Source organism: Tasmannia lanceolata, unplaced genomic scaffold, assembly GCF_043159265.1.
Source record: "Tasmannia lanceolata isolate RefF3 unplaced genomic scaffold, GAP_Taslan_0.1 ptg000018l, whole genome shotgun sequence".
NCBI classification, from domain to species: Eukaryota; Viridiplantae; Streptophyta; class Magnoliopsida; order Canellales; family Winteraceae; genus Tasmannia; species Tasmannia lanceolata.
This window is the reverse complement of record NW_027518695.1, coordinates 68,944,957-68,970,869: the sequence shown is the minus strand read 5'-3', so window position 1 is coordinate 68,970,869 and position 25,913 is coordinate 68,944,957. Positions and strand designations below refer to the sequence as shown.

The following is a 25,913-nucleotide window of genomic DNA, read 5'->3' as shown; positions in this document are numbered from 1 at the left end:
ATATAAAAAATTGATACAATAGCAGGAATAAGACCACTGACCAATGTTTAGAACAATGTCTAAGGAACAATCAGCTAAAAAGAGGGGCCACACACGAGGGAGAGTGTTAAAGTAAAAAAGATTTAATAACACCTTCTCCAACAGCTTATGCTTTTGGAGTAATTGGTTGTCTCACAATATCCTGGAGATAAACTCAAAACAAGCAAGAAAAAAGGAAATACACCAACTGGTGGGGCTTGGAGGCACATGATACTTACAGCCAGTCCCATACTTAGGTGAAGCCGTGTTTACTATGATCCAAGTGGGCATTTGATAAAACATAGAAGTTACAGTTTTAAGATAACTTATCCAAGTGGGCATATCCTAAGAACAACTTATCCAAGGATTTCTGTCCCCCCATGGAACAACCCCGATACAAGAACCGTCCAACCGTCCATTTAAACGAATAGACAATTGAGATTAGGGAAGTGATTAATTCACCCCCCCTTTCTTTCTTGGGGCTCCCCTAGTTTATTTATGAGTTATGACAACCCTTTTTACACTATAGGGGATGGCCCGGGAAAGAAATGCAGGCAAATATATAATTTTTCTTGAGATTATTTTTTGAGCGTTGATTTTCTTGTCAAACCATCTTGTCTAGGGGTGTAAACGAGCCTAGCCTCGGCTCGTAAAGCTCAAAAGCTCGGCTCGGCCAGGCTCGCAAGCCTTATCGAGCTCGGGTTATATTAAGTTCATACCCCTCTTCTTCCCTGGACAGCCCTATCTAGTGTAATTTGACTACTCATTTTACACTACAGGGGGGTGGTCCAAGTAACAAATGGGGTTCTAAAAAAGAAGTGACATATTTTGCCTCCTCCTTTCACTCCCCTAGACAACCCTTTTAGTGTGTGTGTGTGTATATATATATTAAATTCTTAACGAGCCTTAACGAGCCGAGCCTGGCCTAGCTCGGGCTCGGCTCGTTAAGCTTAATGAGCCTGGCCAGCCAGCTCGGCTCGGCTCGGCTCGTTAAGGATTCCAGCCGAGCTTGAGCCAAAATCGACACCCTTAATCTTGTCATAGGGCTTACAAAATGAATGGTCTAGATCACAAAAAAAATGATATGGATAGACAGTAACTATTGGGTTTGTCATGACATTCTCATATTAGTTTTTTCTTACGGTATCTGTCCATTATGCACGTGTAGGCAAAACATATAGTGGGGCCCATATTATTGGATGATCCAAACCGATCATTTGTTGGGCCCGACTTAGGTAGGCTGCGCCCTAAAAATCATATCCATAGAATGATCCTGACCATTCGATCTATAGAGGTTTATATGGACAGCATGATTTATATAGCATGGTATTACTATTCGATCTAGCATGACTCATAATGTGGGCCCCCACTATTATTTTTTCACTACCCTTGCATGTAAGGATATGATTTTCACATTTACCATTTTCTCCTTTTATTTTAAACTTATTTCTGGAAATTGCAACAACAAAGGAGGGAAAGCCTGAAATAAAAATTGCAGCGACAAATTCGCACTCCCTGTAGGATAATTCGCACCCTTTAACGTGAATTGTGGCAGACTTTTTTACCACAATTCACGTTAGGGAGTGAATTATCCTGGGGCGTGCGAATTTATCATCTCCCAATAAAAAACAGGGTGTTCATATCAAAAGGAGGGAAAACGTAATACGTGTACGGTTAAAATATGACGGGTTGAATTAAAAAAAAGAATAAATGTAGGTGGACTTTTGTAAAAGAGCTGGCAATATCCTTGAAGATATTCCTCGTGTTGAAGGAAAATTGCAAATCTACTAGACCCTAGATAATATTTCCTCGGATTATTTTTTCTATGGAATATTTTTTCCATGCCGAGTTGGGCACGACCACAGTGTAAAACAATGAGGCGTGGCCGCTATCAAATAGTAGGTCTCATCTTTGAATGATCCAGACCGTCCATTCATAGGGTTCGTTTTGGATCTCGGATGGCTAAAAAATGGACGGTTCAGATCAATCAAAGGTGGGACCCCAAGCCATAGCCAAGTCTCTCACTGCATATTTCTACCATCTATGATATCAGATGCAGATTTTCTAAGGAGGGTGTTTGGGTCTAGAGAAAAATTTATTGGAAAAAGTTTTCATGGAAAAAAATTTCAGGCCATGGTGGAAAATTCGTTATTCGTGGAAAATGTTTTTGGAAAAAAATTGCCATACATCCAATCAGCCCCATGTGGACAATCCTAGCCATTGGATTGGAGGAGGCCCACTAAATATACTGTGGATCGTGCCAATATCATGTAAGTGGACCCTATTGTGGGGACTCTGAATTAGGTCCAACTCACAGCAGTCATCATCAGTCAAGGAATAAAGTACAAAGAATTATTTTTTTAAAAAGTAATTACAAAAGGGTATTTCAGTTATTTAAACGGCATCAAGGGGCAATATCGTCATACGAAAAGAGGACAGAAAAGAAAAATGGTAAAATTTAAGTCTGGATCGTGCCAATCCTAGCCATTGGATTTGGGTTATGTTTCTGTCCGAACAATCCTAGCCATTGGATTTGAGGGGGCCCACTAAATGCACTGTGTGTGGATCGTGCCAATATCATATAAGTGGACCCTATCATTGCATACTATGGGGACTCTGATTTAGGTCCAACTCACAGCAGTCGCCAGTCATCATCAGTCAAGGAACAAACGACAAAGAATTGTTTTTTAAAAAAGTAATTACAAAAGGGCATTTTAGTTATTTCAACGGCATCAAGGGGCAATATCGTCATACGAAAAGAGGACAGCAAGATAAAATGTCCCCATACAAAATTTTACTTTCAAAGCATTTGTTAAAAAAGGGTTGAGATTCTCGAAAATGTTATGTTAAATATAAAGAAATGCATTTTTATATAATTTTATTTATAAAAAATTACGCTACTGATATTGGCACTACCATCGTTTAATAACTTCACAAACACAGGTTGTCTTTTCTTTATTAACTGACTTCTGAGAGCTTTTTTGGGAACTGTAATAACCTTTGACAACTGTTTTAGTAATAAAAGACAAGATCAGTTAGTATAATTATCAAAACATGGTAGTGCCAATATCAGTACCCAAAAAATAACATTTGAAAAAGAAAAGAGCCTGTCTGTGATTTAACAGTAAGAACTAAGAAGATAAAGAGTAGAGAGAGAGAGAGAGAGAGAGAGAGCGCTTTGCCACCTTTATTTCTCTCTAAATTTCAGATATTCTTTTCTCTTTTTTTTTCTGGGGTTTTTTTGGAGGATTTCAGATTCCTGGTTTCTTGTTTTCCCGGTTTCTGGTTTCTGGTTTCTGTCAGAATAAGTGGTTTTCTTTCACAATAACAATGGTTTTCTCAGGTGGGTTTTTCAGGCTGTGAATTTTAGTGGGTTTTTTTTCTCTTCTAGAAGGTTGTTTACAATGTTTGGTGGTGGTGGTGGTGGTTTCCTTGGATTTTGATTATGATTTTCTCAAGACGGTAAGTCATTTTATTTTCTCTTTCTTCTTTGTACTTTTATTTTTGTGTGTACTTTTCTTTGTTTTGGTCATTGTTCTTGAGTTTTTCTTTGCTAGAATTTGTAACTTTAGATGGGTTTCTTATATTTTTGTTCATCTTGTTGTTTTGATATGCTTTTTAGCATGATTTTGTTGTGTTAGCATGAGTTTTTCTTTGATATCCATTTGATCTGTTCTTTCAAGGATTAGATCTTGTAGTTTCATTAGACTTTTTGTAGTTCATTTTCTTTACTGGGTTTTATTTTTCTTGGAAAATGTACATCTGACCTCTTATTAAAATCTAAAGAATTTTAGTATTTTCCCCATTTAGTTTTTACCCAATATATATCCTTATTGTTGATGAAATGTTGGTTTTATTGATTTTTTTGGGCCTTTTCTTTATCTAGTTTCTTTCTTTTGTTGTTTTTATTTCCTTCAATTGATTCTTTTTTGGAAATTTTCTAATAATCTCATGTTTTCCCATTTTATACTTATCTTGGAAAAATATGTAATACTGTTGTGAATTCAGATTGTCACATTCGGTGGTCAAAGTACTTTTGTGTGAGAAATTCTCAGAAATGCTATGGAAATTAAGAGTCTTAAAATGTTTTTCTGCTATTTCTGTAATTTTTCCTTTTTGCCTTTTCTTTTGGAAAATTTCCAAGAATTGTGGGCTTCCATAGATTGCATGTTCTTCCCTATTTTACTTTTTCCTTGGAAAAATGAAATGGGTATGATTTTAATTTAGAATTGTTCTTTTGGGTAATCAGGAGTTCGTCTCTTGCATGAGAAATTTTCAGTAATATACTGTAGAAATCGTGATCTGTTCTGGTGGCCTTAGGAATTTCTTGGTATCTTTTTGACTGGTCATTTTCGTGTTCGTTTTCTTTTTCAATCTTATGAAACTTATATTTAGAACTGAACAGTTTCTGGTCATATTTGATTTACAAATTTGGTGTTTTTCCTAATAAAGTTGAATTTTCTGACCCTAAACATTGACTTTGAATAAGAATAAAGCATGGGGGTACGAATGTAGTTCTGTTATAGTCTCTAGTTGTGATTGATGTTGACATTTTGCGGTTATCTTAGAAAAGATGAATTTCCTGGTCCTGAACATTGACACTTAATAAGAAGTTAATCATGGTATGTATGTAGTTCTCAATTTTCACTAAATTGTTGTTCATAGATCGCAAGCTTTCCAAGCTAATTCTTGAATTTATATTCTTTCTTTACTGTTTTCTTTTTGCAACTCCCATGGTGGATGTGTTTTGGTTTTGTTCAGTATCTTCATCTTCTTCTTCTTGATTTGTTTTTGGTCATTTTCCAGGAATAATAACTGGTTTGATGGTTGGAAATTGTTTAATAGTTTTTTTTTTAAATTAAAGAGAGGGCTACACTTTGCGATATTTTCTTTCTTTTCCCTTTCCCTTCTTGTACAAATGCCCGAGCTATAATTTTTGTTTCTGGTCAGAAGTATTCACTCTTTGGAGTCGATGACTGATAGAAATAAATAATATGTCGTTTTTTTGGTTCTTTAGTCTATTGTAAAAAAGTGCATAAATCCTCTGATCCCACGGATTATGCCCCATGATTTTATTTATTTATTCTCTTTTTGTCTGTATTTTCTTAATTTTGACATGTTTTCATAGAGAGGGCTGTCGGTACATATGTTGTTTCTCTATATGTGCAGGCTGGAATTGGGTATTGATTAATTCCCATTCCCATTCCCATTCCTACTGTTGAAACTACGAGACATGAAATCAGGTTCAAAGAAGAGTTGGAATGCCATCACACCACTTCGCCTGAGGGGAAAATCAGCCGCCCGTTTCTGCTTGTTCTCCAAAGTGCGTTCCGCAGGATTGACTCCAGGCAACGCGGCAGTTTATCTCAATGTCTACGACTTAACACCTATGAATGGCTATGTTTATTGGGCAGGACTTGGTATATTTCACTCTGGTGTTGAAGGTAGTACACTCTAGCTTCTAAATTGCACTTGTCTTGACTAAATACTATTTTTCATCTAAAGCATTAATTTATTGATAATTTGCTCTCGGAATGGATGATTTTGGTTGGTGGTGCTTGTCTAAGAACTATGAAGTTTTGAACATTTCCTGTTCTTATATTGATTCCTTGTAAGAAGTTCTAGTAGTTTTATTGTTAACAAGAAAAAAAAAAAAAAAAAACAGGCCTCAGTGTGTGAATACATGCCTCCCCCTATACTAGCTCCTGAATTGTAAGAACTATAGTACACTGTTGGGAAGTGTGTAGTCGAATTGAAGATCTACATATCCTATATGGGATTTCACCCTCTTTACCAATCATATTGTAGCCCATTTCTATTGTGATAATGTACTTTACAATTTGAAATATTTCTATGAGTCAAACTAGGTTTGCATCAATTTATTTTTCTTACTTGTTTTCTTTTGGGAAAAATCCATTTCGTCCAAGTTCTATCATTGTCAGTAGAAATGCTTAAAAACATGATCTTCCTCAAAACCCATATACAGTAATTGTTCTTTAGAGGTAGGGTATACCGTGTATAAATACTAATGGATGTGTATCGTAGACAAGGATGCATGTAATGGGAGGGGATCATGTTACGCTAGAAAAGTTATGGAAATGGAACTAGTTGAACTGCCTTCAAAATTACTTGGGCAAACTGCCAAAGTCCCCTAATCTTATTTTAGCTTGTCCGTCTTTGCTATTTTTGGATTAAGGAGGCATTATTTTGGAGTCGCCTGAAAATGATTATCTTGAGAGGTGCTTTAATGAAAACAAGGAGAGACAATGCTTTCGGAACTCAATTGAGTAATCATTACGATTTTCAATATTGTGATACCCGGTTAGGAGAATGAAGCTTAGGGAATTCTCATGAGATCATTGCTTATTTCAAACTATTCTATTGAACCAAGATAAATGATATCCAAGGTTGGATGTTATAAATTTTACATGGCTAATCATGGACAAGAAGTTTTTTTGGAGTCATCTTTCTCCATTGATATGGAATATGCCGTCTTTAACTTCCAACACAGCCTAATACTTGGTCCTAATGGTCTTTTTACCCTGCCTTCGTACACGACTCTTATCTTGTAACCGTAACTTTGTGCAGGTCTTTGAGGATTGTTGATGCTTTTAATACATTCTTATTCATAAAGTTAGAAATTCTCCTTAAACAAAGGAGTTCTGTCCCAATAACCTTGTGGGAGGAGTGCACAAAATTCCGAGAAAGTTTTTAGCCCCTTGTTGTCGTACTGATAAGCTTGCAAAATCAAGGTTGTCTAGACTTATAAGGCATTCAGGACAATTACTGCCAGTTGATAATAGAATGTAAAATAACCTCATCAATAAATTGTCCTTTTTCTAAAAGAAAAAAAAAAAAAAACTATAGTAGGAATTGTAACTGGATCAATATAAGATAAATATGCCCTAGGCGAAGATGAAAGTGACTCATATAAAGCGAAGTTAGTGATTGGATGAGAAGTGCATGAATGTCTACCCTTTTTGTCTCTCTGTTTTTTTAACAGGTAATGTCTACCCTTTCTTAAGGCAATAGGTAGGTCAGAATGATCCCACGGGAATTAAAATAAGGAACACATTCATACTCATGAGATGTCTCCATTGAAACGTATCATTCCTTTGTGTTTGGATAATAACATTTGTAGCCATTTTGGATGTTTGTGTATCCAAGGAAGACACTCAACGACTTGTTCTCTTGGAGTATTACTTCCTTGACCAAGATTATGAACGAAACATATAGGTCCAACCGTCCAAGTATATTACGATTGACGAAAACAATGAGGAATGAGTTTTAAAGACTTGAATTGGATATTTACCACTAAGAATTTGAGATGACATTTGGTTTGTCACATACGATGTCGCAAGAATGGCTTAAATAAACCTTGTGAACAGTTATTCCTAGAAGGAAGAGATCTGGTGACTTCAAGGTGACTATTTTCTTTGTCTATCTTCTCCATGTTGTTGAGGTTTCTAGGAATAAGAACTTTGAGACTCAAAATTGTTCTTCAAAATATAATTTGGTCATGATAAATATACTCACCACTCACCATCATAATCAACAAAGGATTTTGATATTAGTCTCAAATTGATTATGGGTCATCTTATGAAAGGAATTATAGATAATTTATTCTTTATTTATAATCTTCTATAGCTCAACATAGAAACTACATGAGGGGAGCGTCCCCACACACCAGAATTCGCAATATGAAAATGAATTAGACTTTTACTAATACTCGGAAGAAAAATGGTTCTACAATGTATTGATAGCTAGCATTTCTCACATTTTAATTTGAAGATAAAGTTATTGTAAACAACTAACAAAGACTAAACAAAGGAATGTGAAAAAGTTGGGAATGCCACAATATCACCTAACCTGTATTTATAACGGACTATGAATGAAGGGCCACTAGAGACGGATGTTCAACACTCTCAAGAAGAAATAAGCAACCAGTCTCTTGACCACCACCAATCACCCTCCTCGTTTTTAGGGGAATGCCACAATATCACCTAACCTGTATTTATAATGGACTATGAATGAAGGGCCACTAGAGACGGATGTTCAACACTCTCAAGAAGAAATAAGCAACCAGTCTCTCGACCACCACCAATCACCCTCCTCATTTTTAAGTCCCAACAACTGCAATACAGAGTAAAAAAGTTTACACTGCCATTTAGTTATCTGATAAGATTGGTCACAGAAAAATGATTTGAAGAAAAAATGAAATATGAACGGAGGATAGGGTCAAAGAGGGAGACGCCTTAAGGGTCATGGATAATGCCACATCCAACTCCATTGTGAAACCAGTCTCCATTCACTTGGTTTCTTGACTATGTAGCCAAGGCCAAGCACTCAGGAAGAGAATTACCAACTTCTAGAGCCTTAGCATTAGCTCTTCTGCTACTCTCACTGCGAATGCAATTTCAGATCACATTCAAGAGAAGGGGAGAGTCCTTTCCCAAACCTAAACTCTGCAACTCAAGATCAAGGTTTCAGTGGGAACTAGCAAGTCGAGTTTCCTCCTAGGATCCATAGAAAGAAGTTACAATGGTACCCCTAAAAATAGGGAGGTTTTCACGCACTTGACAACCACAAAGAAGATTTACCTCTGAATCCGACACACACTCCTCAATGTCCCTTTAAAGATTCTCATGTTCCTGTTCTGCCGGACTAACCAGAGTGAAGCAACAAAGAAAAGGTTCCAAAGAACTCTTCCTCTTGAGTGCCAAGAAGAGAAGACTCATTGCTTGAAAAAATTTGTAAAATGTCTAGAAAGAACCCAATTTAGTTCGAATAGACAAGAAAGTACTAGATCTCACGAGCAAAACTACAATGAATTAACAAATTGTCAACAAACTCAGCATCAGCAAGACATATACACAATGATTAACAATAATATTTCGTCTTCGACAGAAATGTCTACTGTTGATATCTTGTCCAGACACTTTCGAACAAAATGCTTTGAATGTAAGAAGAGCCTGAGAATTCTAAAATCTCCAAGCAAGAGAGGCTTAACTCTTCTAAGAAAACCGTGTCTTCGAATGAAGTTTGCCCAAAAACAATAATGCTTTCGAATAGGCATGAGAAATTAAATGGAATAAAGCAGCTCGATAAGAACCCATCCCTGGAGCTAACATAATATAACCCAATTGAGACATTGTTGAATAAGCTAAGCTTCTCTTAATGTCTCTTTGAGCAAGAGCCAACTCCTAAAGAAGCACTTCACGAAGCTTCCCGTAATTAGTTTCTTATCATTCAATGAGCATCTTGTATTTCATAGAAAGAGTCAATCCTATCCAAGAAAGAATTTACTATATCAATCTCCCATTCAAAAAAATTCCTTCTAAAACTAACATTGCAAAGTATTTCCCCATTATGTCTCTTGAATGTATCATCAACTCTAACTCTTTATCAGTAGCCATGTAAACCAACATCAGAAAATATCCTTCTAAAGAGTTTCTACTGACCGCTCATCTCACCAAAATCTAATCTTCCCCCCATTTCCAACTCTAATCACATGCCAGCTTTGAAAAGAACTCAATACTTCCTAGTATCGCTAGCTGAGGATCCAAGAGATCTACAAACGCCCAACGAGTACCATACTCTAAAATTGGCTCCGTACTAAGACTCAGTTAACTTATCGGTCTCTAATGGCTAAGTTTATCCTCACCAAACTTCCATATCCATTTCCTAAGAAGAAACCCTATTCATCAATTTCAACAATATGGTACCAAGACCACCCTTCTAATTTGGCTTGTAAACCTCGTCTCATCTAACTGAATGATATTTCCTATTTTATCATCATTCCAAAGGATGTTTCTTTGGAGCTGCTCAACTGTCTAGACCACGATAAAGGGTCAATGAAAAAGTGACATGTAGTAAATGGGAAGGTTAGCCACCGCGGCCTTGAGAGTAATTCCCCCGTCCGTATAAGTTACTTTTCTTGTGAGGAGCTAATCGTTTTCCTTACATGTAGGCCTCAACTCTAGGAGGGGGCTGAGAATTCCAAACTCTGCGATCAGTAGAGGGACACACATGTCGAGCGAGATCATTATAATAGGAAAGCACTGCAGAGGAAGTTTAGCCAACACGACCTTGATGAGAGTAACCCAGTCTTGTGCATCTTCTTCTTTACGCCCTTACGACATTGCATTCGAGTGCAGCTCCACTGCTCGACGTCAGCTCCAATTATGTCTGGGACCCTTATGTTTCAACCCGGTACATGGTGCATGTTGGATAATATATTCTTGACGGTTGTTTCATCCAAACTGCCGGCTTCAATGGCGACAAACATGCTGCTGGAATCTTCCATCTGTGATACAATTGTTATTGGGAGGAGAGTTAGCACTTGCAATATCTACTGACATGCCTTCAATCATGGTTTTAAATTTCGGCCGAAAGACCAAAATTTCGACCAGGACCCAAATTTAAAACTGAAACCGAAATTTAAAAATTTTCGCAGAAATTATAAGATTTTCACTGAAATTTCCACCGAAACTGAAATTGCCACCAAAATTTCGTTTTCGGCTGAGGCCAAAACCGAAATTTCAATCCTTGCCTCCAACCAGGTGGTGCCCGAAGGAAAGGCTATCATCGTTGGGGGACGTGCAATTCAGCTACGAATTTTATTCAAAATCTGACCTACTAATAGAAGATGTTGAATATAACTGTCTCTACCCTTTCTTCCAGCTCAATGTTGATGGAAATATCTTCATCATTGCTAACAACGACACCATGTCACTGGACTACAAGAAAAATGTAATTGTACAGACATTTTCAGAAATGTCCATTGGCAAGCAGTTAAATTCCCATAGCATGGTGTCGTCAGCTCTGCTTCTTTTGAAGAAATTCCATTCATTGGCGATGGCGGAGGTCGACTTTTTGATCTGCAGAGCGCAACGATCGGGCCTAATCTCAATATGATGTACAAGAAGTTCGTTGGAGCTATGCAAATTTTTGGAAGTATAATAATCACCGATTAGCCGCCAAAATGGTCGATGGAGTCAAGACGGTGGTGAGTCTCGAGCGTTTCAATTCAAAGCCAATCAATAGGGCCCACCAACAACTACAATCCCTCATATGTGCCAGTCCTCCTTCATTCTTCTCTGTGATGATTGAATTGTCGTAAGGAGAAGAAATCCTCATGAATCATATAATTTCACTAGTGTTGTGTTGCCGGGGGAGCTGAGTTTGGATTCATACTCCAAATGGATAAGATAGAGGAGTGATGTGAGGCTTTCGGGAGATGTGTGAAGAGATGCAGAGAAAAAGTGAGTGATGAGGGAGGGCGTGGGAGTCATGATATCATAACGTATCTCAACTCTCCATACAATCTCCCTTTCTATCATCTATGTTCGTCCTCTCCCAGCTAACCTTTTTTCATTTTTCTTTCTTTTTTCCTTTTGCTGTCCTGGCTAACGTCTCTTGCAAATTGAGAAAAACTGCAGCTGGAGTTTTATTTTTTAATTAGAATGAAATAATAAGATGAAAAAAACCCAGGACAGATGGTTTCCCGATTAGTAGTTTCCCTTTTTGTCACTCATGTCATCATTCACACAAACAAAATTCCAAAGGCAGTTGAAATGCTGAAAACTCTCTCTCTCTCTCTCTCTCTCTCTGACATATGCACAAGGGTAAAATCATCCTAGTCTTTAATTTGATGGTGGTTGATTTGAAGTATGTTTTTATATTCACATAAAAAATTAAATACGTTATAGACATAAAGCAGAGGGTGATCCTTGGCGCAACATTAAGGTTGCTCCATTGTGACCTGGTGGTCATGGGTTAGTCACGTAAACAGCCTCTCTACAAAGCAGGGGTAAGGCTGCGTACATCTAGCCCTCCCTAGACCCCGCAATGGCTGGAGCCGCGTGCACTAGTCCGCCCTTTATAAACATAAAGCAATATTTTAGTAGGCTTTAGTATTTAGTTTAACACTACATAGGTTTTGGTTATTTTTCTTTTAGACATGAGCATGAAATGTTTGATCTCTAGATGTCCAACATTCTTCCATATCTGTACTTTATATTGAGAGATATATAAATACTAGGTCATAAATGTGTAAGATACATATCAAACATAATATAAGCACAAGTTGCAGAAAAATGAAGAATTACATTTTGTGGATAATTCATTAAAAATGCCAAAAGTTGATTAGTTGAGATTTTTCTTTTCTTTTCATTTTCAGATACTTCTTAATGTGTCTGACCCAGACACTTCTTAGAAGACAACTGTACTGGTTTTGTAGAGAATCTAATTGGGTAGAACTCACCCCTAAAAGCTAGCTTTTCCGATGTGGGACTATTTTTGCTTTCACGTGGAACCCCCAACAATATCCCCCTCCACGTGGAAGCAACGTGGATAATCTCTCCCATCCACGCGGGTGCAACGTGGGAACTACGAGATCTACCCCGAGGGATTTTTCCGTCCTCGTAGGCATTATCGGGAGATCTTCTCTGACGGATATTTCCATCCTCGGAGACTAAACCGGGGTTACCACGGCCAGGCTTTGATACCACTTGTTGGGACCCTGGTAGAACTTGCCCTCAAAAGCTAGCTATTAAGGGGAGGGAACCCATTCCCTTATAAGCCCATCCACATCAATTTCACATGTCCAATGTGGGACTATTGCTTTTCGTCGAACCCCAACAATCTCCCCCTCCACGCAGCAGCAACGTGGACCATCTCGCCCCTCCACGCGGCGGCAACGTGGGAACCACGAGATCTTCTCCGAGGGAATTCCACCGTCCTCAGAGGCACACCAGGGTTACCGAGATCTTCCCGGGGTTTACCATGCCCCAGCTCTGATACCATTTGTAGGGAATCTAACCGGGTAGAACTCACCCCTAAAAGCTAGCTGTTAGAGAGAGGGTGCCCATTCCCATATAACCCATCCACATCCATTTCACATGTCCAATGTGGGACTATTGCTTTTGTGTGGAACCCCAACAATCTCCCCTTAACCGGGTGTCCGGGTAGAACTCTCCCCTTAACAGCTAGCATTTAGGGGTGAGTTCTATCCGGTAAATTCCCTACAAATGGTATCAGAGCTGGGGCGTGGTAACTCCCGGGAAGATCTCGGTAACCCCGGTGTGCCTCCGAGGACGGTGGAATTCCCTCGGAGAAGATCTCGTGGTTCCCACGTTGCCGCTGCGTGGAGGGGGAGATTGTTGGGGTTCCACGCAAAAGCAATAGTCCCAGATTGGACATGTGAAATGGATGTGGATGGGTTATAAGGGAATGGGCACCCTCCCTCTAACAGCTAGCTTTTAGGGGTGAGTTCTACCCGGTTAAATTCCCTACAGGTTTCATTGCTAGTAACAAACCATAGTTCATTTTAGGCACAGATCGATAGTTTAGGAAGCCCAAGAAGTAAAATTTTGATGTATCTGTTTAATTATTTGGATAAAGGAAGTTGGTCTATGTGGGCTACACTGTGGGTTGACAGTCATTGAGACGATAGGCCTCATAATGAATTGATGTGTCTGTCTCCTTGGAATTTTTTTTTTTGTCTCCATAATATTTTAGAGATGTCTCATTTGATTCCTAGAGGGCGAGCCTTGGCGCAACGGTAAGGTCGCTCCATTGTGACGTGGTGGCCATGGGTTCGAGTCACGGAAACAGCCTCTCTGCAAAGCAGGGGTAAGGCTGCGTACATCTAGCCCTCCCCAGACCCCGTAGTGGTGGGAGCCTCGTGCACTGGGCCGCCCTCATTTGATTCCTAAATTGAGAAAAGCAAATGATGTTGTGAATCTGTGGGCTAAGGAGGGGCACATAGAACTGCTTTAGTTTTGGGGAATCTCTACCCCTCCTGTAACTGCTGCTTTTCAGTTTTTTCTTCCTTTTGAATAAATTCTTGTTGTCATTCAAAAAAGTAAGTGTCGATAGAACATGTTGAATAAATACTCCTCTTGTGGGGCTTAATAGTTCTATGTTGGTCAATTTCAGGAATTTGATGGGATTTCTGTTTACTCTAGTCAAAGTACTACATTGGTTTCGTGAAAAATCCATTTTAATATTTATTCTCTTCTGTACAATAAACTGTATAGAATTTTTTTTTTTTTTTTTTTTTTTTGAGAACTGTTCCACATCACTAATGGCCTGTTTGCATGTATACAGTTCATGGTGTAGAATATGCATTTGGGGCGCATGACTATCCGACGAGTGGAGTTTTTGAGGTTGAGCCTCGGCAGTGTCCAGGCTTCAAATTCAGGAAGTCAATATTTATGGGGACAACATGCTTGGACCCAATTCAGGTCAGAGAGTTCATGGAGCGCCACTCTGTAAACTACAATGGGGATACCTATCACTTGATTGTTAAGAACTGCAACCATTTCTGCAAGGATATCTGTTACAGATTGACTGGAAACTCAATTCCAAAATGGGTTAATCGACTCGCAAGAATAGGTATCACTTTCTACTTTGTGGAAGATATTGATATACTCCTATACATTACTAGCTGACACGAGCATCTTAGATTTCCAATCCACTGCACACATACCTTATTTCTAACATTATTTCAGTATTTGTTAAATTATCAAGGTTGCCATCTATGGTGATTTTGCGAAAAAAATTTAAGGTTATTTAGGCATTTTGTTGTTAGGAAGGGAACTCAGCGTGTGTAATCTTTGTATATGTGAATTTCCTTTTGCAAAAGCATCTGTGCATCCTACACCCAAATAACTGTTTTTTTTTTTGCTTGCCAAAAACTTTTTGATTAAAATGTTACAAAGGATGCTTTGGTCTCCGGAATCTTTACCTTTATTTTCTTGTGTCGTGCTGAATTTTACATTTTTTATGAAATGTAATTTATGTCACCTCTTCCTCTTATACACTAGTGGTTAAGCATGCCAAACCTTTCTACCATCTGTCAATTGACTTCGTTGTTTAAGCTTATCCTGTATTCCTGTGATTGCATGGGACCAACCCTTGAAGTCTGTCTCATTCCTTTTTAAAAATAAATGACAAAGACCTTGAATTGTTGCCATGCTTGCATTTCAGACACATGACAAGAACACATGGCAAGACTTTAACATACCTTCCCCTATTTTGTTGTATAAATCATATGCTGTCTCTATTTGTTTGAGGGAGATTAATAGCACTGTCAATGGGCTGCCATGGTCTGATGGCTCTGACAGATCGAGCCCAACTTAAAGTCAATTCTGGACTGGACTTTCCTGTTTGATGGATCCAGTCTTGATCCAAATTCATGCTTCGATTATGTAATTGGTTTGTGACCCTGACTTAGGCCCTGTTCGTTTTAGATTGTGACAACCGATTGTGGGCCCCAAACCGATTATTGGAGTCAGAATTAAAAGCATTTTTGAGTCCAATAATCAGTTTGGGGCCCACAATCGGTTGTCACAACTTGAAGCGAACAAAGCCTTACCTGGGTCTGCCCCAAACCCAGCTGTTGTACTGAATACTGATAGTGTACCCTTTTCTATATTTCAAACATCTGTCATTTCCTGTTTATGACGATCATCTCCGTTTTCTTTAATTTAATTTATTTCTGTTTATGCATATTTTTATATGCTATTTTTAATATATAAATCTTTTATCGCAATATCAATTTATAGTTGGCTACTGATATTGGCACTAGCATGTTTGATAATGAGCCGAAGCCACATCGTTGGTTCTTTTTTAATTGGACGCTGAGAGCTTTTTGGGAATTTTAATAGCTTTTCACAGTTGGTTAACTAATAAAGGACAAGGTGAGTTTGGCCCATTATCAAAACATTTTATTGCCAATATCAGTAGCATTTATATATTTTTGCTTTTTTTTTCTTCTTCTGACACCCATTATTCCTCTCTGATCTTTATGTGTTCCTCTCCAAGTTAACATAGCCTTATCTATCAGCATCATCCCTATTAGACTGATCTTCCTACTTGTCCATGTAATAAACTCTTCAAATATCAAGTTGTAAAATTTAGTTGTTCAACCATATTTTCTGTAGGATCACTCTGCAACTGCATACTACCAGAGGCTCTCAAGGTTTCTGCCGTGCGGCATGAGCCCGACTACCAAGCTTTAGATGGTGAGAAGAGGAGACTGAGAAGTGCTTTCAGCTGTTTGTCTTCGATCTCAAGTCGACAAAAACAATTATCAACTTCATCTCTCTTCTTACACTCACCCCTGAAAGGTTGCCTGCCACCATGGGAGTTAAGAAGGTCCAACACCAGCTCATCGAAAGAAAGGTAAGGATTTTATTTTCCTCAGAAAGGTCTCAACAATCCTTCTCAACTAAAGGCTGTTTTAGGATTTCATAGCTTCATTGTTATGTGGTGACCAAAATCTCTATAAGCTTTCATGCCACTTACAGAAAGTCCACGAGGGTAAGCTGTGTAGGATGTTGTTCTTTGTGTCTGTACTAGAAAGATACAGCTTTGCTGCTTTTATAGCTTCTCGGTGATTCCGACTGTCCTTGTGACTTGGTAATCTACTGTTACACCTCTGAAATAGGCATGTTTCAAAAGCATGAGAAAAACCCGGGTGTATTGGAGATTTTTTTAAAAACCTTTTTGAGTGTTTGAGCTTGTACGTGACTGACAAGAAGATTTTGTATCATGCCATTGAAACAACAAAAAAAGAATGTTTTTAATTTCCGTATTGTAACGCCTTTCTCCAACAGCTTAAGCTTTTGGTAGTTTAACATGGTATCAGAGCCAAAGTTCTCGAGTTCAAACTTCTTGGATAGCAAAAATTCACATGCGATAGTCGGCCCAAAGTGGGACCACATGTGTGGGGGGGAGTGTTAAAGTATAAAAGATTAAATAACGCCTTTCTCCAACTGCTTAAGCTTTTGGAGTTACTGGTAGTTAACACGTATCACTCGAAACAATCCATTTTCTTTCATCTCTGTATTCAAAATTAGCCTAAAAGAAATTTGCTGGCCCCCGCTCGTGACCCCCTCACTATCACATTGTGGGTCCCACCTTTGATTGATCTGAAGATCTGAACCTTCCGCTTGACATTCGCAACCTCTTAAGACTAAAAAATAAGACAAATAATACAATCCTTAAATCCAATAATATGTAATTTGTGTTGTTCCCATGCCAAAGCAATATATAAGCAACAGTTCACAATCAATGACAAACAGCACATATCATGGGATGTTCTCAATGCAAAACAAGTATGGGCCATAAGAGATCAAAAGCAACTGCTATCAAATGAATGGTTTGGATCAATCAAATGTGGGACCTCTATACTTTTATTACAAGCAAGTGCTATCAAATGAACGGTTCGGATCAATCAAAGGTGGACCTCTATGTTTGCGGGGTGCCACATTTTATTACCAATGAGGTTTCAACCTACTGAAGAACTCCTCCTGAATAGTCACCATCAAGTGGATGGTTAAAAACAAAAAAAACTAATCAATAATCCGTATTTCAGGGATGAAGTCCACTAATAAGACATGTCTGGCATGATCTATGTATAGTAGCACGTCCATATTGAGGCCCACCATAGGGAGTGCCCATATCAATTATCCATGCGCCTTCATTTATGATCTTGATTAATGAAGAACTCCTTTGAATTGATGTAATGCCATGAGTTATGCAGTTGCTAAGAAACTATAGCTAACAATTGCTAAAATAAAGTGCTGATCACATTTCAAAATCTGTACAATAGATTACAAAATTATTTTCCTATGTAGAGAACAAAAAAAAAAGAAGATCATTTACATGGATTAATAAGATTTATAGTAAAAACCTTGACATGTAATCATCCCACTCCATACCAATAGTGTAATAGATTTCAGGCAAGCAAAACAAATTCTCATTTTCTTTGAATCCAAATTCTCCAAGAAAAGGGTGGTAATAAGAATTCATGGAAGGTGAAAAGCTTGGGCTCCAGCTCTGTTCTCCATCTGATCCCTCCAAAAGCTTTTGTGTCTCTTTTTGAGCTTCTGAAAGTTGCTCTGTGAGCTCTAATACCTGTAACCCATATCTTTTTATTCAGCCATAGAGAAATCTTTGTGTAGCCTTAAATTCATGTTGAAAAATGTTTTTACTATGGAAAAAAGAAAGTAATATAGTAAAAAAAAAACAAAGAGGGTAGAAATGAAATCGTTTTTGGGCAAAGGCAAACCAAATATGGTGGTGTCAATGATGGTAAAGGTGGTGGAAATTATCACCCCCCCCCCCCCCCCCCTTTTGTCTTTTCCTAAAAAATGGCTGCCAAGGGATAATCAATGAGGTTAAATGCTTAAAGCCTAACCATCCCATCCCATCCCAAGCCAATGGCAATATAGAAATGATATTTCCAAAACCTTTCCCAGCATTTTCACCCCCTGTTGTTGTTTGTCTTGAAAAACAAAGATAAGAGGGTGGAAATGAAGTCATGTTCGGGAAAGGGTGTAAATTCTATGAAGGTGGAATTGGAAATATCATTTTTGATTGCAATAAAATAAGGGAAATGATTAAAAAAAAGGCTGCATTGACACTCCCTTTTGTTTGTCTTTCTCTTTAAGATTACTAAATTTTCAGGAAAAAACAAACAAAAGGGGGTGCAATGCTGGTAAAAGAAGGGTGCAATAATCATTAACTAATAAGAACAAGGGAGATGATTTCAGTGCTCCAATGTTTTGATAAACCTGCGCTCTACATGTTTGTCGTGTAGTTTTTAAGGGCTTTAAGAGCTTTCTAACAACCCTAATATTCCTCTGACAGCCCTTTAAATACTACACAACAAAAGTTAGAACATGTTTATCAAAACATTGGAGCGCAGAAATCATTTAAGAACCAAAATACGTACACCCAATGTTTTGATACAATCACGCACCTTGGGATTCTTAACTGTCAAAAGGTAAGAAGTTAGAAAGAGAGAAGGTTTGCCTTTACACCTCCTTGGGAATTATACCAGTCAATGACAAATGCTAAGGCAAAGTTGTGTAATTGGTGGAATTAAATCATGTTTTGTGAAAGTTTTGAAAATAAATGCAGCTGATTATATATAAACATTTATTGACGTTTAGTGAACGCTTGTGATTAATCCTGGCAAAATTAATGTCGGGGTCGCGTGAAAATTCTATTCACCGGCGTTAATGAAATAGCGCCGGAAATTATTTTATTTTCCGACGCTTTTTCTGGACACTAGTAAACGAACGCCGCTGAAGGTCAACTTTCTTCAGTACTACAAAAATGAAAGGGTTAAAACTTAAAACCTCTCTCTCTCTCTAATCCAGTAACTCTCTCCCTTACTATTTTAGAAGAGCAATGTAAAACAGATCTCTCTCTCTCTCTCAAACACACACAGACCTTAGCTTCAAGCAGGCTCTTCTCAACGACGATGGCCTCATGCAAAGTCTTCAATCTTGCACACTCCTCTTCCAATTGCTTATTCTTCCACCTTGCTCTCCGGTTCTGGAACCACACCGCCACTTGTCGGGGATCGAGTCCGAGCTCGGCCGCCAGTTGATCCTTCCTCGCGGACTCCAACTTACGCTCACACCCAAAATTCATCTCCAAGAAATTCGCTTGCTCCACACTCAACTTCCTCTTCCTTCCCACCTCCACTCCTACTTTTCCCTTCTTCATCCTTCTCCTCGGCTTCGCTTCACCTACACATACCAAAAAGATTACTACATAGAAAGACGACTAAGTACACACACATCACTATCTAAGCGCTCGATCAACCTTTTACCTTGGCAGAGTTTGAGTTTTGTCCTACCAAGTCAATAAAAACTCCTTTGACTCACTCGAGTTGATGAAAATTTGATTGAATCAATCATTAACTCGACTGACTTAACTGTCTTTTACCTTGGCTGAGTTCTTGTTAGGACTTTGAAACACTAGAATATATTAAGTATAAGAGCGAGAGCGTCTTCTAACCTTTTGGTCTTTGGGTCTGAAGGCCTGAGCAGAATGAAGAGAAGAACATCATTTGCTCTTCTTCAATTTCATTCACTCTCTTCATTGCCATACTTTTCTCTTTCTTGCTCTTGCTTAGAGTAATAGAGTCTAAGGTCTTGTTGGGCTTTTTTTTTTTTTTTGGGTTGTTAAGGGGACACAGTAATCTTGAGGTTTACCTTATTTATAAGAGTTTATTTGTACAATAGCCTGGATTCTTGGAAAAATGTCTGTATTGCCAGGCTTTCATTTTGAGAAAATGACTATATTAACCTTGACAGGGATAAAAGCCCAAAAAGGAAAAAATAGTTGTTCTTCTTCCTCTTCTTTTTACACGTCTCTTCGTGGAGGGCACAAAGACCACATATTTGGATGCTATATGTAATTTGGGATCCCAATTTTAATTTATTGGCCTTTTAAACTATGTGGCCCAATAGGGTGCTGCCTTTCCTTTAGCCAGCCGAGCCGTGGCTCGGCTTTTTGCCTCGTCCATGGCTTGTGACAGTTTTGCCAGTTTTTATAGGAACAAATGTGACACTCCTACACGAGTTTTTATACCGTGTAAGCTCTTATAGTCCTGTATTTTTTCAAAAAGTACTATACGTACTATATTATAGGATGATCCAAACTGTCTATGTCATGGGCCACAACATAGATAGGCTGTACCCAAAAACTCATTTCTATAAGATGATCTCAACCCTCCGATCCTCTATAGATCGGAGGGCTAGGATCATCCCATGTAAATGATTTTTGGGGAACAACCTATTTACGTTGTGTTCCATCAAATGGACAGTTTGGATCATCCTATGATGTGGTCCGTACGGTGCTTTTTAAAAAGGGAAAAATACACTTAGACCCCTGTGGTTTCAATTTGTGTAAGGTAGACCCCCTCAGTTGACGGTTCGTTCACAGGTTGAAGGGTTAGGATGATGATCCTATGAAGCTGATTTTTTGGGCACACCCTATCTATGTCAGGGCCCATCAAATGAACGCTTTGGATCATCCAAACAATGTGGGCCCGCTGTGTTGTTTTTGGTAGTGGGCCCAAACCCTATACCCTCGAATCCAAACACTACAAAAAACACAGTGGGCCCACATTGTTTGGATGATCCAAAGTGTTCATTTGATGGGCCCTGATATAGATAGGGTGTGCCAAAAAAACTAGCTCCATAGGATCATCTTAACCCTTCAATCTATGGGCGAACCGTCAACTGAGGGAGTCTACCTTACACAAATTGAAACCACAGGGGTCTACTTGTAACTTTTTAAACAATAGGGGTTAAGTTTAATGTGTCAAAAATAGGGGTGTTCAATCGGTTATAACCGAACCAAAATAACTGAAATTTGATAACCGAAATAATTTCGGTTATCAAATTTTGGAAACCAAAACCGAACCGAATTTCATGAAAACTGAACCGATTAAAAATTCGGTTATTCTGTTATAACCGAATAACCGAATAGTGGTAGAAAAAAGACAAAAAAAATATATCTGGACGGTTTGATCGGAGGGCTATGATCAATCTATCGAAACGGTTTTTTAGGCACAACCTATTGAAGTTGTGATCAATCAAATGGACGGTTTGGAATATCCTACGGAGTGCCCATACATAATTTTTTGAAATAATAATGTTTATTTTTGGTTAATTCGGTTAACCGAATTTTTTCCCGAGATAACCGAAACCGAATAACCGAATTAACCAAAAATAAAAACCGAAACCAAACCGAATTAGCAAAAAACCGAACCGAACCAACCAAATCAATTCGGTTTGGTTCGGTTATTCGGTCAAAACCGAATAATGAGCACCCCTAGTCAGAAACCACAGGGGTCTAAGTGTATTTTTCCCTTTTAAAAAATACGGGACTATAAGGGCTCATACCATATAAAATCTCCTACTACACGAGCATAAGAAGAGAGGGTTGCATGAGGTGTTTCTTTTCTTTACTTTACGATTGTTCCGGAGTGTAAAACATTAAAAAAAAGTCTACTGATATTGACACTATGATGTTTTAATAATTTCATAAACTCAGATTGTCTTTTCCTTTTGAATTGGCTTGTGAGAGTTTTTTGGGAACTATAACCTTTCAAAGCTCTTTAAATGCTAGAAGAGAAGATGAATTAGAGCAATTATCAAGACATGGTTGTGATGATATCCTTGAAAAATCTTACTCAAAACGAAAAACAATTATTTCATTTTCTCGCCTTTTTTTTTCCTAGGAGGATTCTCCACTCGCTTTCATTTAATATTTCTAAAATTTCCTATTTTTTGACACACTGAGAACTTGAACTAACTCTATTCAATTTGTAATAGGAAATGATAAATGTGCTCCTTTTTTCCACTTGGGACACCCAACTGCAGTGTATGTGACAATCAAATACGTTGATCAGCCCCTCTGCAGTCATTGATACACTGCTGCTGGGTGTCCCTAGTGATGAAAAGGGATGCATTTATCATTTCCCTTTTTAATATTGGGATCTTCAATTCATCATAATATCCCTCCAAATTAATCATAATCTTATCCTTTTACATCTAGATCTTGGAAAGAAAAATTTTCCCGAGAAAAAAAATTCCATCATAAATGTTTTTCATGGAATCCAAACATGGCCTAAGCCTAAATGTGCACAATATAAGTAGAAACTAGAACACTCAGATGGTTGAATTCAAAATGGATTATGACCCATACTCGAAAAGAGAGATCCGAACAGGATTTGTCAAAGCAATCCGAACTAGTAGTGACCCAAGATAAATGTGGATCCGATCTGTCAACAATCCACCCAGAAATCCACTCTTCGATAAATGGTAAAAGGCATTTTTTAGTCTTACATGATGAGGCATGGGGATGGGAATGTATGTGAAATCAAGAACGTTGATCTTGTGGAACATCATGAGGTGGCTCACATGGTCTTGGTCTCATCCCAAACAGACATTGCATGCATAAGATTAACACATACAAAAATCAATGGTATATCTTTTTATTTTTATTTATTTTTGGATAGGTAAGCTGGGATCAAACCCTCGACATCAGGGTGAAGGAACATAGAAGCTCAACCCCCATATATGTTTTTATTGATAAAACCATAAACGAGACTTTGATGGATCATGGGCCTAGAATCATCCCAATCAAGCCCTCTCAACTTCATTAGATCAGACAGAAGGGAGCCCAATAACTGTCTTTTAGGTGGTAACCCCGAGCCTTAAAACCTTAAACCCTATAACCCAAAAACCCTAAACCCGAAACTCTAAACCAAGGGCCTAGGATCATCCTGATCAAGCAGGCCACTTTCAACAACATTTGGTCAGACAGAAGGGGGCCCAATAACTCTCTTCTAGGGGGCAAGCCTAAACCCTAAACCATTAAGCCCTATAAACCCTAAACGAAGGGCCTAGATCATTCCAATCAAGCCGTTGTCAACGGCAGCATTTGGTGACATAAGGGGTCCAATAACTGTCTCTTAGGGAGGAATCCTAAACCCCAAATCTTAAAATTAAACCATCTAAACCCTAAAACCGTAAACTAAATCTTAAGTCCGAAACCAAGGGCCAAGGATCATTCCGATCAAGTTGGTCTCCATGCCATTTGGTGTGACATAAGGGGCCCAATAACTGTCTTTTTCCCTCTCTCAACATGTCCACCCCTTTTGCTTGTCTTTTACGGATGCTTGAAATGGGGTGGACATATCATTTCAAATGCCCTGACCTCAATACCAGTTCCACTCCTTTTCTCTCTTTTTTTTCTGAAAATGCGTGAAAGGGAGTGGAAATATCATTTTTCCGAACCTAAATCCAATATCAATAGAAAGTTAGCCGATTAGCCGAGTTTTAGCCAACTTACAATGCAAAAAAGAAAAACAAAAGGGGGCAATGATGAATTCGCACCCCCTATAGGATAATTCACACTACTTAGAACGCATTAAAAGTCCGTCACATAAAGGCCCCGCCACACAGAAAAGCACGTCATTGTTGAAAAGAAAAGAACTTTTACACGTGTTGCCACCCTAATCTCCTATGAGGACCACAAAGACCCCTCGTCCTCCACGTTGTACTCTGTCATTGGTCCACGTGTCCCACACCACTCCTCTAATCACGCAAAAGCTTATACAACCTAGATAGTTCATAGTTGATAAATGATATCCACACCCATATTTGCCTAAGTTACAATGTCATCCACCATTTCATAAACTATGCTTCTGTCATGGTTTTTTTTTTTTTTTTTTCTATTGTAAGAGAGCTTCCCTGTTTTTGGGGGTGGAAATATCATTCAAGCCTATAAATAGATAATGGGTCACTTAGGTTTTTCACCTTTTTATCTTATAGCTTGAAACCCATTCTTTTTTAATCCCAACCTTATCTTCTCCATCTACATTTTATATATTAAACTATACACTTGCAATTCTTATCTCTACATCTTTGCCATTTAAATGTCTTAATACCACAGTTGGTGCAGCTAAATCATGTGATTGTTTTCACCACTATTTCAGGGTCAAATTTAGGAATGTGGGTTTGATTTTGCCTCAAGAGTTTAACAAGGTGGGCCCTGTTTTGAAAACCTTATTGTGATTCATCAACCACTATTTTTGGGAGGGTCATATTTAGCATTGTGGGTGTCATTTTGCCTGAAGACTTAACCAATGTGGGCCCTATTTTGAACACCCTTTAACAATAGAGTCAAGAATTGCACTGTAAGGGGGGGATGTACCCCAACTGGGCGTTTGGGTAGTGAGTGGAATTCTTCTGTGTTTCCATCATTGTTGTCTGAGTTCTTGTTCTACATGAATTGGATTTGTTACATACTTACATCACACCTTTTCTTTGATGTGTTCACCTGGAGATGAAGGGGACCATTCTACTTCCTTGTGTTCCATTTTAAGGTAGTTTGAAAGATAAAGGTTTCAGTCAGAAAGTCACTATTTGGAGTTAAAAGTATTAGATTGCAAGGTGGTAAGGATAAGATCATTTGATCTTTTGTATAGGAGAGAGAGAGAGAGAGAGAGAGAGAGAGAGATTCTACAAGTAAGCAAATTGGGTTTTGACTACCTCTCACGTTTTGTACTAGTTTAATGAGGAAAAATTGCACTATAGGTGGAAAGGGGAGTTGAAGATACGCACGCACCTTAATGGATTCCCTGCACATGCATGAGACCTTTTTATATGCTTAATCTCTTTTCCTTGACTGTATAACATAATTTTAAAACATTAAACTATGTGTGTTATCTTTATACCGACACCCCTAACCCTCGTTTCCCATCTACCAACTTCCTCTTAAGATATTAAACAACTATAGAGGCTATTCTCGAAAGGGGTTAGAATTCCTTGATAAGCTGTTCTTCGAATTCTTGGATAAGTATATCTTGAAATTATTTTCTTTATGTTTCACCAATTTTGATCATGTAACATTTTATCCAAGAACAATGTCGATATGAACAGAGGTTTGCAAGCCTACCTAAGGACAAATTAAATGAACCGCTTCAAGTATAAATCATTAAATAACACCCTTTCTAACTGCTTAAGCTTTTGGACTAATTGGGTTTTTCACATGGTATCAGAGCTATTGCCTCACGGTAGGTCCTAGGTTCAAAACCCAACAACTCCTTGGTATTAGAAATCCACGTGTACCGGCAACCCAAGAGAGGGGCCACATGTGAGGGGGAGTGTTGAAGAATAAATTATCAAACAACACCATGTCTCTAACAGCTTAAGCATTTGGACTAATTGCTATCCCTACGAAAGTGGGATAGGGAATCCCACCCCCACTTTATATGTCAAATCAACCAATCCCCTTAAGCTTAATTCTCATGTATTAGGAAAACATTATACTTAAAAGAGCCTCAAGGGCTAGGGGTAGATAATTTTTCCGTAAAGATCCTCAATAGCATCGTTTATATTTTGTCGGGTTGATGAATGTGGTGGGACTACCCTCTATCGTGTTCATTTGTCAGGCATGGTCCCAACCTTTGCACTGACTAGGATAGGTGTCCAAATTCTCCCTTCCGAACATTTCCTCTATATATCTCCAAAATGTAAGAACCAATCGTATTCTCCATTTCATGATTAATC

General features: G+C 38.3%; 2 protein-coding genes across 3 annotated transcripts; one reads left to right on the top strand and one right to left on the bottom strand.

Annotated features, from left to right (window-relative positions):
* Positions 1-3,169: 3,169 nt before the first annotated feature.
* On the top strand, positions 3,170-16,621 carry LOC143851550 (PPPDE putative thiol peptidase family protein). 2 transcript variants are annotated; one of them, XM_077361016.1, is made up of 4 exons: positions 3,170-3,361; positions 5,188-5,462; positions 14,131-14,418; positions 15,969-16,621. In XM_077361016.1, exons 2-4 carry the CDS (start codon positions 5,252-5,254, stop codon positions 16,211-16,213), a joined length of 744 nt encoding a protein of 247 aa, XP_077217131.1. In that variant the 5' UTR covers positions 3,170-3,361; positions 5,188-5,251; the 3' UTR covers positions 16,214-16,621. The 2 variants fall into 2 exon arrangements, with proteins under 2 accessions (XP_077217131.1, XP_077217129.1); XM_077361014.1 differs by having other exon boundaries at positions 3,171-3,480.
* A 969-nt stretch (positions 16,622-17,590) lies between these two features.
* On the bottom strand, positions 17,591-20,002 carry LOC143851043 (homeobox-leucine zipper protein ATHB-40-like). The gene is made up of 3 exons (XM_077360368.1): positions 19,843-20,002; positions 19,270-19,571; positions 17,591-17,946 (listed from the first exon to the last, which is right to left on the bottom strand). Exons 1-3 carry the CDS (start codon positions 19,931-19,933, stop codon positions 17,710-17,712), a joined length of 630 nt encoding a protein of 209 aa, XP_077216483.1. The 5' UTR covers positions 19,934-20,002; the 3' UTR covers positions 17,591-17,709.
* Between the last annotated feature and the right edge of the window lie 5,911 nt (positions 20,003-25,913).